This window comes from Salmo salar, chromosome 26 (assembly GCF_965601325.2).
Source record: "Salmo salar chromosome 26, fSalSal1, whole genome shotgun sequence".
NCBI classification, from domain to species: Eukaryota; Metazoa; Chordata; class Actinopteri; order Salmoniformes; family Salmonidae; genus Salmo; species Salmo salar.
In genome coordinates, this window is record NC_138316.1 from 38,137,501 (window position 1) to 38,152,250 (window position 14,750).

At 42.7% G+C, this 14,750-nt stretch overlaps 1 protein-coding gene across 1 annotated transcript in view; it reads right to left on the reverse strand.

The window, feature by feature from the left end:
- LOC106562591 (A disintegrin and metalloproteinase with thrombospondin motifs 17-like) overlaps window positions 1-14,750 on the reverse strand; it is a 199,862-nt gene that overhangs the window by 11,428 nt on the left and 173,684 nt on the right. The window contains exon 9 of the mRNA XM_082969689.1: window positions 1,147-1,287. Within this exon, the coding sequence (XP_082825815.1) occupies window positions 1,147-1,287 (141 nt within the window). The remainder of the gene's footprint in view (window positions 1-1,146; window positions 1,288-14,750) is intronic.

Below are 14,750 nucleotides of genomic sequence, written 5' to 3' on the forward strand. Positions count from 1 at the left end.
CATCTAGAGAAACATACACTATGGATCCAGCAAGGAGACTGTCTGTGCCTTGACTCAGGAATATGTGGTTTTGATAACATTGTGGTATAGGAAAAGAGAAATCCTTAAATGTTATATTGATGCCTGCAATGTGTACATGGGTGAAGCTTCTTTTGACCGAACCTCAACATTCACCTTTCACCACACAGGTCTGCTAAAAAGGAGGTTGGGCAACTCTGGTCCTGGAGGGCAACAGTATGTACAGGCTTTTGTTCCACCCCAGCACTAACAGTGTGAACATTAACACTTCTGTTACATATAATAATGGTCCAATGTCAAGGGAGTGATTTCAGAGCGCCAGACAGCCAATAAACTCAATTTCTAGTCCATGCTCCAGTCACAGTCAATCAGATCCATTGTTTGCAATATAAATCAGGCCATCGCTATGGAAATAGCTTCTAGGCAACAGCAGCCCATAGATAAAAGCCGATGCCATCTCGTAGAGTTGTGATGAATGCATTGAGTAGGAGACGCCATTCAACTTGATTAAACTGCCTGACAGCGGTAAGGGCTGGAACACAGTAAGTTCCATCGCTGTGAGTGACTGGTTACAAAGACCTTGTCAAAGTCAATAAAATAATGGCTGGAAGGATTCAGCCATTAGAGGTCATTTATTCAAGGAAGTGTGTGAGTTGGGCGGAGGGATACGTTGTATAATGATTGTGTGTATGTATGAGTGAGACTGTGTGTAGGGTGGGTGTGTGAGTGAGTGTGAGTGTGTATCAGTGAGTGTGTGCATGCATGCGTGCGTGCGTGTGTGTGTGTGTGAGTGTATGTGTGTGAATGTGTGTGTGTGTGTATGAACGTGCGCGGTGTGTGTGTGTGTGTGTGTGTGTGTGTGTGTGTGTGTGTGTGTGTGTGTGTGTGTGTGTGTGTGTGTGTGTGTGTGTGTGTGTGTGTGTGTGTGTGTGTGTGTGTGTGTGTGTGTGTGTGAACGTGCGCGTGTGTGAGTGTATGTGTCCAATCTGAAAGTGGAAAACTGGACCCTTTAGGCCAGTGAACTGAGGCACATTTTCCACTCTCATAATATTGCTATGCTCCACTTAGTAACCTAGAGAGTGTGTGTGTGTGAGTCAGTGTGTGTGTTTGTGTGTGTATGTGTCTCACCTGAGGAACTTCTCCAGGTCATCACGGCTGCAGGGGGACCATGATAGGTCGCTGGGGTTACGGCCCTTCACCCATTCGCCAGACATGATGTGGGAGTGGCCTGTACAGGTAGCATGGTCGTCATCATGGCTCATCCCCATGCTGGAGAGAAAATCACACACCATTACATACCATATAGACACACACACACACATACACACCATTATATACCATATAGACACACACACACCATTACATACCATATAGACACACACACACCATTACATACCATATAGACACACACACACACACCATTATATACCATATAGACACACACACACCATTACATACCATATAGACACACACACACACACACACCATTATATACCATATAGACACACACACACCATTATATACCATATAGACACACACACCATTACATACCATATAGACACACACCATTATATACCATATAGACACACACACATTACATACCATATAGACACACACACACCATTATATACCATATAGACACACACACACACCATTATATACCATATAGACACACACACAATTATATACCATATAGACACACACACACCATTATATAGCATATAGACACACACACAATTATATACCACATAGACACACACACACACACACCCTTAAATACCACATAGACACACACACCATTATATTCCATATAGACACACACACACCATTATATACCATATACACACACACCATTATATACCATATAGACACATGCACACCATTATATACCATATAGACACACACCATTACATACCATACACACACACACACACACACACCATTATATACCATACAGACACACACCATTATATACCATATAGGCACATGCAAACCATTATATACCATATAGATACCAACACACCATTATATACAATATAGACACACACACAGTATTCTATACCATATAGACACACACGATTATATACCATATAGACAAATACAAACCATTATATACCATATAGACACCCACACACCATTATATACCATACACACACACCATTATAAACCATACAGACACACGCGGTTATATACCATATAGACACATACACACCATTATATACCATATAGACAAACAGACCATTATATACCATACAGACACACACCATTATATACCATATAGGCACATGCACACCATTATATACTATTATATACCATATAGACACATACACACCATTATATACCATATAGACATATACCCACCATTATATACCATATAGGCACATGCACACCATTATATACCACATGCACACCATTATATACCATATAGACACCCGCACACCATTATATACCATATAGACACACACACAGTATTCTATACCATATAGACACATACACACCATTATATACCATATAAACACACACACACCATTATATACCATACAGACACACACCATTATATACCATATAGACACACACCATTATATGCCATATAGACACACACCATTATATACCATATAGACACACACACACACAGGCACACACACACACACACACCATTATATACCATATAGACACACACCAGTACATACCATATAGACACACACACCATTATATACCATATAGACACACACCATTATATACCATATAGACACACACCTTTATATACCATATAGACACACACACACACAGGCACACACACACCATTATATACCATATAGACACACACCAGTATATACCATATAGACACACACCAGTATATACCATATAGACACACAGCATTATATACCATATAGACACACACCATTATATACCATATAGACACACACATACACCATTATATACCATATAGGCACACACACCATTATGTACCATATAGACACACACACACACACCCTTACATACTATATAGACACACACACATCATTCTATACCATATAGACACACACACACACACACCATTATATACCATATAGACACACACCATTATATACCATACAGACACACACACACCATTATGTACATTATAGACACACACACCCTTATATACTATATAGACACACACACACATCATTATATACCATATAGACACACCCACACACACACACCATTATATACCATATAGACACACACCATTATATACCATATAGGCACACACCATTACATACCATATAGACACACACACGGGTATATACCATATAGATACATACACACCATTATATACCATATAGACACACACACACACACACACACACACACACACACACACACACGTATATACTATATAGACACATACACACCATTATATTCCATATAGGCACATGCACACCATTATATGCCATGTAGACAGACACCATGTCACGCTTGTCGTCGGTAATGGAGGACCAAAACGCAGCAGGTATGTGTATGCTCATCTTGAGATTTATTAACTTCCAAAATGAACGTACAAAATAACAAAACAAGTGACCGAACGAAATACAGACAGTCTGGTAAGGCACAAGGCTAAACTCAGAACAATCACCCCTTTTTACAAAACACACCACCCTGAACCACATAAAACAAATACCCTCTGCCACGTCCTGACCAAACTACAATACTAATTAACCTTTATACTGGCCAGGATGTGACAGTACCCCCCCCCCCCCCCTTAAAGGTGCTAACCCCGGAAGCACCTTAAAACAAAAAAACAAAAAAAACAACCCCAAACAACAAAACCAAAATTCCCCCCTACTAAAGGGAGGGAAGGGAGGGTGGCTGCCGTCAACGACGGCACTGTGCTACACCCCCCCTCCCCAACCCACCTATATCTGGAGGTGGCTCTGGTTCCGGCCGTTCCAGGCTGTCGGGCCACTCTGGCATCGCCGGGGGGCAGTCGGGCCAGTCTGGCATCGCCGGGGGGCAGTCGGGCCAGTCTGGCATCGCCGGGGGGCAGTCGGCCCAGTCTGGCAGTTCGGGACAGTCTGGGCAGTCTGGCAACTCGGGACAGTCTGGGCAGTCTGGCAACTCGGGACAGTCTGGGCAGTCTGGCAACTCGGGACAGTCTGGGCAGTCTGGCAACTCGGGACAGTCTGGGCAGTCTGGCAACTCGGGACAGTCTGGGCAGTCTGGCAACTCGAGACAGTCTGGGCAGTCTGGCAACTCGGGACAGTCTGGGCAGTCTGGCAACTCGGGGCAGTCTGGGCAGTCTGGCAACTCGGGGCAGTCTGGGCAGTCTGGCAACTCGGGGCAGTCTGGGCAGTCTGGCAACTCGGGGCAGTCTGGGCAGTCTGGCTACTCCGGCAGTTCAGGGCAGTCTGGCCACTCCGGCAGTTCAGGGCAGTCTGGCCACTCCGGCAGTTCAGGGCAGTCTGGCCACTCCGGCAGTTCAGCGCAGTCTGGCCTCTCTGGCGACTGTTGACTGGCGGGCAGCTCTGACGACTGTTGACTGGCGGGCAGCTCTGACGACTGTTGACTGGCGGGCAGCTCTGACGACTGTTGACTGGCGGGCAGCTCTGATGACGACTGTTGACTGGCGGGCAGCTCTGATGACGACTGTTGACTGGCGGGCAGCTCTGATGACGACTGTTGACTGGCGGGCAGCTCTGATGACGACTGTTGACTGGCGGGCAGCTCTGATGACGACTGTTGACTGGCGTGGCTGGGTTGACGCATTTGTAGCCTGGTGCGTGGTGCTGGTACTGGGCTTACCAGATTATGAACACGCACCTCCAGGCTAGTGCGGGGAGCGGGAACAGGACGAGTCGGACTGGGTTGACGCACTTCCGGGTCCGCACGAGAGACAGGAGCTGGAAACCCAGGGCTATGGAGGCGCACAGTCGGTCTAGATCTTACCTCCTGCACAACCCGCCTTGGCTGGATGGAACTAGTAGCCCTGTACGAGCGGGGTGCTCGTACAGGGCAGACTGGGCTGTGCAGGGGCCTGATGGTAGCCGTGCGTAGAGCGGGAGTTGGGTAGCCTGGTCCTCGGAGGCGTACCGGCGACCAGATGCGCTGCGCAGGCATCCTCCTACCAGGCTGGATGCCCGCTCTAGCACGGCACCTGCGAGGGGCTGGAATAACGCGCACCGGACTGTGCGTGCGTATGGGTGAGATAGTGCGCTCCTCAGCGAAATATAGCGCTCTCCACCCCATACGCTCCTCGATATAACCACGGGTAGCTGGCTTCCGGCTCTTCTTACGCCTAGCCAAACTACCCGTGTGCCCCCCCAAAAAAAATTATTGGGGGTGCCTCTCGTGCTTCTCCCTCAGCGCGTCCATGGCCTCGTACCTACGCCTCTCTGCCTTGGCTGCCTCAATTTCCCACTGCGGGCGGCGATACTCCCCAGCCTGGTGCCAAGGTCCGGCCCCGTCCAGAACTTCCTCCCAGGTCCACTTCTCCCGCCAGTCCAACTCGAATTCCCTCTGCTCCTTCCTCTGCTGCTTGGTCCTTGAGTGGTAGGTGATTCTGTCAGGGATTTCTTCGTCTTCTGACGATATAACGAAATCATCGTCGGAAAAGGTAGACCAATACGCAGCAGGTATGTGTATGCTCATCTTGAGATTTATTAACTTCCAAAATGAACGTACAAAATAACAAAACAAGTGACCGAACGAAATACAGACAGTCTGGTAAGGCACAAGGCTAAACTCAGAACAATCACCCCTTTTTACAAAACACACCACCCTGAACCACATAAAACAAATACCCTCTGCCACGTCCTGACCAAACTACAATACTAATTAACCTTTATACTGGCCAGGACGTGACACACCATTATATACCATATAGACAAACACTCCATTACATACCATACACACACACACACACACACACACCATTATATACCATACACACACACAATTATATACCATGCACACACACCCACACCATTATGTACAATACAGACACACACCATTATATACCATATAGACACACACCATTATATACCATACAGACACACACACACACCATTATGTACCATATAGACACACACACACACCATTATATACCATATAGACAGACACACACACACACACACACACACACACACACACACACACACACACACACACACACACAGCACACACACACACACACACACACACACACACACACACACACACACACCATTATATACCATATAGACACACACACACACACCATTATGTACCATATAGACAAACACACCCTTATATATCATATAGACACACACATACCATTATATACCATATAGACAAACACACACACCATTATATACCATATATACATACACCATTATATACCATATAGACACACAAACACACGCCATTATATACCATATAGACACACACACACCATTATGTACCATATAGACACACACACCATTATATATCACATAGACACATACATACCATTATATACCATATAGACATACACACACACACACACACCATTATTTACTCATACACTACTGGTATATGCTCATGTCTCTCAGGCACACACACACACACACACACACACACACACACACACACACACACACACACACACACACACACACACACACACACACACACACACACACACACACACACACACACACACACACACACACACACACACACACACAGGTATATCTTACAATTTTTGTGAGGACCAGCAATTGATTCACATTTAAAATCATATTTTCCCTAACCACTAACCCTAACCCTAATATAGGAGAAACCAGCCACACCTTCTTGACACGCCTCAAACAACACCTCTACATAACGGAAACAAACACACTACAAACATACTTGTCTATTTATGGAAAAATCACATTGATTAACTCTTTGGTCGTTTCACATTTTACTTACTTACTAATGGCACTGCCTACTCCAGATGACTCGTTTTTAAATCATATGAACAAAAAATATTACATTTTATTTGGAATGCTAAGCCAGACACAATTAAATGTGCCTATTTATATAATGAATTTGAGTTTGGGGGGCAAAAATTATTAAATATTAAAGCTTTAAACCTCTCAATAAAAGCTTCGCTCATACATAAATTATACTTAACCCCAAAATGGTTCTCCAGTAGATTATTAAGAAAGGCTCATACTTTTTTTTTTTATTACCTTTTTGCCTTTATACAGATCACCACTTCTCATTTCCGACTAATTGAAAATGAAATGTTGTTTAAAGTATCGCCCTTTCTTAAACAAGCCACACAAAGCTGGTTTCAATTTCAGTTTTATCCTCCAGAAAAAAATTGAACAAATATTACAACAAATATTATGGTTAAACTCAAATATACTGATTAATTAAAAAAAACATTATTTATGGAAATAATGTTTAAAAATTGTATTATATTTATTAATGATATTATGAATAGAAACGGAGGAGTTATGTCACATATGCATCTATCGAAAATATATGCGAATATCTGCTCAATCCAAACTTACAATCAACTGATTGCAGCACTACCACAAACATTGAGGAGGGAAGTGGAAAAGGAAGAAGGTACAGTAGGGAACTTGTTTGCCTGCCATATATTAAAGATACAAATTGGCTGAAAGGAACTGGCATAAATAGAAAAATATACCAGTTTCATTTGAGGACAAAAATGTTGACAGCTGCGCCACACAGGTTGGAAAATAAATGGGAAGAGATTTTCAATGTACCAATTCCATGACACATGGTTTATGAACTGGTACAAAAAACTACATTTGATTCAACACTAAGAGTTTTTCAATTGAAATGATTATATAAAATTCTTGCCACCAACATAATGCTATATATATGGGCATACAGAAATCTCAGCTCTGTAGATTTTGCTACGAAGAGACAGAATCAATAGACAATTGATTCTGGTATTGCCCCTTTGTAGCTTGCTTCTGGTCACAGGTTCAGGAATGGTTAAAAAAATCACAACATGCAATTAAAATTAACCTTACAAATAACAGTGTTGGGCGATTTAGAAAGCCATAGTTAGTCAATAAATAATATAATAATGCTCGTAGGAAAGGTTTTCCTCTTTAGCTCACAATCTGTGGATACTATATGAAACAAGCTACATAAATATGTGTATGCAACCAATAAAATGTGATTTCATTTGATTTGATTTCATGGATCCCTCAGGCGAATACCCGCCAAATGTTTTCCCATATTCTCCAGACTGATTTGCTATATACAGACTGAAAAGAAAGTTGCAATAGGCCCAGCGTTTGGCACCAGCACAAACAGAAACCCTCTTAAAACTAAGCCTAAACCTAACACCTAAGGCTAATAATTGCCTTTTTACAAGTGAGGACCGGAAAAATGATCTCACTTCTCTGAATTTTTTTGTTGGTTTAGTATTCTTGTGAGGACTTTTGATACTCACAAGTATAGTACAACATGTACACACATACACACCTTTAAATGCGGAAGACAAATTTTGGTTGAATGCATTCAGTTGTACAACTGACTAGGTATCCCCCTTGCCCCTTTGTATCTCTGCAACACACAACTATACACACAACATACACTATTGCAACAGACAGTATAACATACTTTGAACACGTATAAATTCCTCTACACAACTGCAGCCCATCCTAACACACCTGTTACATATTCATTGGCTAAGGTCAGGGCCTCAGGGAAACTTCAACAGGAAAGAAAAGCTAGTGTACAGCTATACCACAGTAAGGATCTGTGTGCGTGCGTGTGTGTGTGCATGCGTGTGTTTCCTCTAAAGCTGTGACCTACATTTTGCAAATGAAAAACAACAACCCGGCCTGAAATCCCGGAAGCGCCTCAGAAACTAACAAAAACCATTGGAATGACTGGACTCCCAATGCACAGCCGTTGTTCCTGGCTTTAATTAAACTATATACAATTACATATTGAGAGCCATATTCCTCCATGTCCACTGCAACACCAATAAGAGATCAGCCACACTAAAACCAAGATGACCACAGCTGGTCTGGGTCTGTCCTGCTACTCAAACTTTGCTGCAGCTGGATACAGTTTAGCATTTTCCCCACTAATGGTTAAGGTTAATTGGGGATCCAAGATCTGTTGCTATGGGAAACTTTACCCGAAGCACCACATTGGAGAACCGCAAACTGGGTTGAAGTGCAGTGCAATTGGCCAGTCCCAAATATGTTCCTTTTGTCTTTCTCCAGATCTCTGTAGGCTCTGGTTTAATGCACACATTTACAACAGGGAAAATTGCACGGAAACAGGGAGGAACTACCTGGACTCATTTTCGTTAACTGTTGCAAAACGTTTTAAAACTGTTGTATGCCCTAAACAAAAAATCTAATCAAATCAAACTTTATTTGCCACATGTGCTGAACACAACAAGTGTAGACTTTACCGTGAAATGCTTACTTACAAGCCCTTAACCAACAGTGCAGTTCAAGAAGAAGAAAATATTTATCAAGTAGGATAAAATAAAAAGTAACACAATAAGAATAACAATAACGAGGATATATACAGGGGCACCGGTCCAAGTCAGTTTGCGGGGGTACAGGCTAGTTGAGGTAATCTGTACATGTAGGTGGGGACGAAGTGACTATGCATAGGTAACAAACAAACAGAGAGTAGCAGCAGTGTACAAAAGCGGGGAGGGGTCAATGTAAATTGACCGGTGGCGATTTTAATGAATTGTTCAACAGTCTGATGGCTTGGGGGTAGAAGCTGTTGAGGAGCGTTTTGGTCCTAGACTTGGCGCTCCGGTACCGCTTGCCGTGTGGTAGCAGAGAAAACAGTCTATAACTTGGGTGACTGGAGTCTCTGACAATTTTATGGGTTTTCCTCTGACACCGCCTATTACATAGGTCCTGGATGGCAGGAAGCTTGGCCCCAGTGATGTACTGGGCTGTTCGCACAACCCTCTGTAGCGCCGTACGGTCAGCCTGGTAGGCTCGCGTCACTGGGCGGCTCACGTTTCCCTTTGTAGTACATAGTTTTCAAGCCCTGCCACATCCGACGAGCGTCAGAGCCGGTGTAGTAGGATTCAATCTTAACTTCTTATGGGCAGGTGGGACGGTAGCGTCCCACATGGCCAACATCCGGTGAAATTGCAGAGCGCGAAATTCAAACTACAGTATTATAAATATTTAACTTTCATAAAATCACAAGTGTAATACATCAAAATAAAGCTTAATAACTTCTTGTTAATCCAGCCAGATTTCAAAAAGGCTTTACGGCGAAAGCAAACCATGCGATTATCTGAGGACAGCGCCCCGCATACAAACACATGAAAAACATATTTCAACCAGACAGGTGCGACACAAAAGTCAGAAATAGCGATATAAAAAATGCCTTACCTTTGATGATCTTCTTCTGTTGGCACTCCAAAAGGTCCCAGTTACATCACAAATGGTCCTTTTGTTCGATAATGTCCTTCTTTATATCCATAAAAACTCAGTTTAGCTGGAGCGCTTCAGTCAATAATCCACCCAGTTTCCCTCCATCAAAATGCATACAAAATGAATCCCAAATGTTACTAATACATTTTTCCAAACAAGTCAAACAATGTTTATAATCAAACCTTAGGTACCCTAATACGTAAATAAACGATACAATTTGAGACGGAGAATCGTTATTGTCTTTACCGGAGAAAAATACCAAAGATCGCGCTCTCTTCCACGCGCTTGGAAACACTACAGCCCAAATTGGAGCCACCTAGAAAAACTACAATTTCTGGCTCATTTTTCCAAAAACCAGCCTAAAACTCTTTCTAAAGACTGTTGACATCTAGTGGAAGCCCTAGGAACTGCAATCTGGGAGGACTTGATAGCCATTGAAAATAGTGGTAGGCAGAAATTATTTTGGGGGGGATGGTTTGTCCTTGGGGTTTCACCTGCCATATCAGTTCCGTTATACTCACAGACATAATTTTAACAGTTTTAGAACCTTTAGAGTATTTTCTATCCATAAATGATATGCATATAAACTGCCTGAGTAACAGGCAGTTTACTTTGGGCACCCTTTTCATCAATACTGCCCCCTACCCAAGAGAGGTTAATCCTGTATTGACGCTTTGCTTGTTTGATGGTTCGCCTGAGGGCATAGCGGGATTTCTTATAAGCGTCCGGATTAGTCCACCATTCCTTGGAAGCGGCAGCTCTAGCCTTTAGCTCGATGCGGATGTTGCCTGTAATCTGTGGCTTCTGGTTGGGATATGTACGTACAGTCACTGTGGGAACGACGTCATCGATGCACTTATTGATGAAGCCTATGACTGAGGTGGTGTATTCATCAATGCCATTGGATGAATCCCAGAACATATTCCAGTCTGTGTTAGCAAAACAGTCCTGTAGTATAGCATCTGCGTCATCTGACCACTTCCGACCTGAGCAAGTCACTGGTTCTTCCTGCTTTAGTTTTTGCTTGTAAGCAGGAATCAGGAGGATAGAATTATGGTCAGATTTGATGGAGGGCGGGAGAGAGCTTTGTATGCATCTCTGTGTGTGGAGTAAAGGTGGTCAAGGATTTTTTTCCCCCTGGTTGCACATGTGACATGCTGGTAAAAATGTGGTAAAACTGATTTAAGTTTTCCTGCATTAAAGTCCCCGGCCACTAGGAGCGCCGCTTCTGGGTGAGCATTTTCTTCTTTGCTTATGGCCTTATAGAGTTGGTTGAGAACGGTCTTAGTGCCAGCTTGTTTTGTGGTGGTAAATAGACGGCTACGAATAATACAGATTAGAACTCTCTTGGTAGATAATGTGGTCTGCAGCTTATCATAAGGTACTCTACCTCAGGCGAGCAACACATCGAGACTTCTTTAATATTAGACATCGCGCACCAGCTGTTATTGACATAAAGACACACACCCCCACCCCTCGTCCTACCAGAGGTAGCGTCTCTGTTCTGCCGGTGCATGGAAAATCCCGCTAGCTCTATATTGTCCGTATCTTCATTCAACCACATCTCGGTGAAACATAAGATGTTATAGTTTTTAATGTCCCATTGGTAGGATAATCTTAATAGTAGGTCATCAATTTTATTTTCCAATGACTGCACGTTAGGAAGAAGAATGGAAGGCATTGGGAGTTTAGTCGCTCGCGTCCCCTTTTCCGGCGTCCTTTCTTCACGCAAAAGGCGTGGATCTGGGCCTGTTCCAGTGAAAGCAGGATATCCTTCTTGTCGGACTCGTTAAAGGAAAACGTTTCTTCCAGTCCACGGTGAGTAATCGCTTTTCTGATGTCCAGAAGTTATTTTCGGTCAAAAGAGACGGTAACAGCAACATTATGTACACAATAAGTAAAAAAAGAAGTTACACAAAACGCCCAAAAAATTACAAAATAGCACAATTGGTTGACCCAGGAGTGAACTGTATAAAGTCTTGGAGATTAAAAAGCGAAGTGTTTATTGGTCAAAGGTTTTAAAGGTGTACTATGCAGAAATCCTCCGCAATTTCCTGGTTGCTAAAATTCTCAAGTGGGTATAGTGTAGAGAATCCTTGTACCATCTAAACCGCTGTGAAATATATATTTCCATTACCAAAAATGTTGTATTTTCACCTGTTTAAAGCTGGTGTTCAAAACCTTAAGTAAAAGACGCAAAAATGAAACTTAAAAAACGAGAACAATAGAAATAGCACACATAGAACAGATATACCGCTTCTTAGACTAAAAAGCATTTTCAATTGAAATGATAATTTCCTCATCTTTGTCCAGGAATCTGCCCCAGAGTGATACAGACAAACAACAAATTGAATCAGTTCTTCATGGGCTGTGGATTGGACATTGATTTCCACTAGCAGTGATAAGTGCTTGAAAAGTATGCACCTCATTAACCGACTCACTTACATGAAGAGTAACAGAGACGAGCAAATCAATATCCACTGCCTCTGTGAGGATGCAACCATCTGGAAGAGCTACTGTATAACAGTGAATACAAAGCAACTACATAGTAAAAGGAAGGTGAGTACATAGTACACACTTAAACCCAGCAAAAGTCTAGATTTCATGGCTAATTCCATGAGGATTGAAACAGCACTTGTTTATTTTCAGTTCTACATACTCATCTGGCATAATCGTTCGAGATTAATTTCTCAAGTTAGATCTGTCTTTATAAAACAATGTATTCATAATGAATCACATGTGAAATGTTTGAAAGCAAAACAACCGTGACCAACATAAATCATCATGTTTCCTGTTTCTCACACCCTTGTTTTACTGTTGCCTTGATTGTTGAGAATTTATATTATTATTAATATATTGTCTTCCTACCTTCCTTAAGGTAGGTAGTTCAGTATTTTACAACTTAATGTGGTATGTTTTTTTGTAGCCCTATCCTGCAGTTTATGACCAAATCGCCTCTTGTGGCCTCATGGGTGGAATGTTATTAATATTTTTTATAATTTCATTATTCAAAATATTTATTTTTTTAACGTAGAAAATCCGGTGTTTCTATATGAAACGGTTTTGTTATATTTCAGTCTTCTGTGATGTATATATAGTGTAACATTGGGATGCAAACTCAAAATGTTATATATTTCAACTCTATACCTGACATGGTACAGGTGTCTTCTTTCTTTAAGTCCATAACCATGTGTGTGAGGTGTATACTTTTGTTTCAAAGACTACCCAGAAACACTCTGTGTGACCCTGATTTAGCCCACTGCAGTATTAAATTACCAAAATAATTAGCTGAAGTTTGTTGACTAGGTGCATGGTCACTGATAAGACCAAACTGGAGACAGCAGTGCAGTGTATTAAGACATCCTATAGTAGTTTGGATCAGATTACCAGGTAGAAAGGAGGGAAAGATGCAACACTGAAGAATTGGAACAATGTCAAGGACAGGAACATGACAGCAGCACACACACACACACACACACACACACACACACACACACACACACACACACACACACACACACACACACACACACACACACACACACACACACACACACACACACACACACACACACACACACACACACACACACACACACACACACACACAGCAATCATGCCAACCTGAGTTTACAATCTTTTATGTGAAAATACAGAGTGGGGCACTTAAACCCAATTCTCTCTAATTAATATGTGTTTCACACACTTTGGACAATGGAGCCTTGTCAAGGTACAGTGTATTTGCGTGTGTGTGTGTGTGTGTGTGTGTGTGTGTGTGTGTGTGTGTGTGTGTGTGTGTGTGTGTGTGTGTGTGTGTGTGTGTGTGTGTGTTTTGTGCAAATGCATGACTGTAGTTGTGTGTGAGAGTGTGTGTGTTCCCTGTGTAGTACTTGTTCCTTAACTGCACCCCTGGTACGGGCACCAGTTGGGCGTGCTTCAGGCCAGCTCGTTACCTCTCTTCTCTTCGCCTCTCTTGTGTGTGTCTGTGTGTGTACGTGTGTGTGAATGTCTTGTGCATCTCTGTGTCTGTATTTGTATAATGCTTACATGTGTGTGTGTATGTGCATGCAGGCATGTGTGTGTGTCTCCTGTTTGTGCATGCGGCTTGGGTGTGTGTATGTGTTTATTTGGGCACCAGTGGGGCGTGCTCCATGCCAGTTCATTACCTCTCTCAGACATTAAACCTGGGGTCCTTGCACCCTCAGCATGGCTGCCCAGATATACTGCCTGATGAAAAGTGTGATAAATCCTTCTGGGCCTGGCAAAGCCACAAAGCTGTTGCTAACGCTAATATACTCTGGCATTTTGGTGTTGGCTCCCTGTCACCGCTCTATC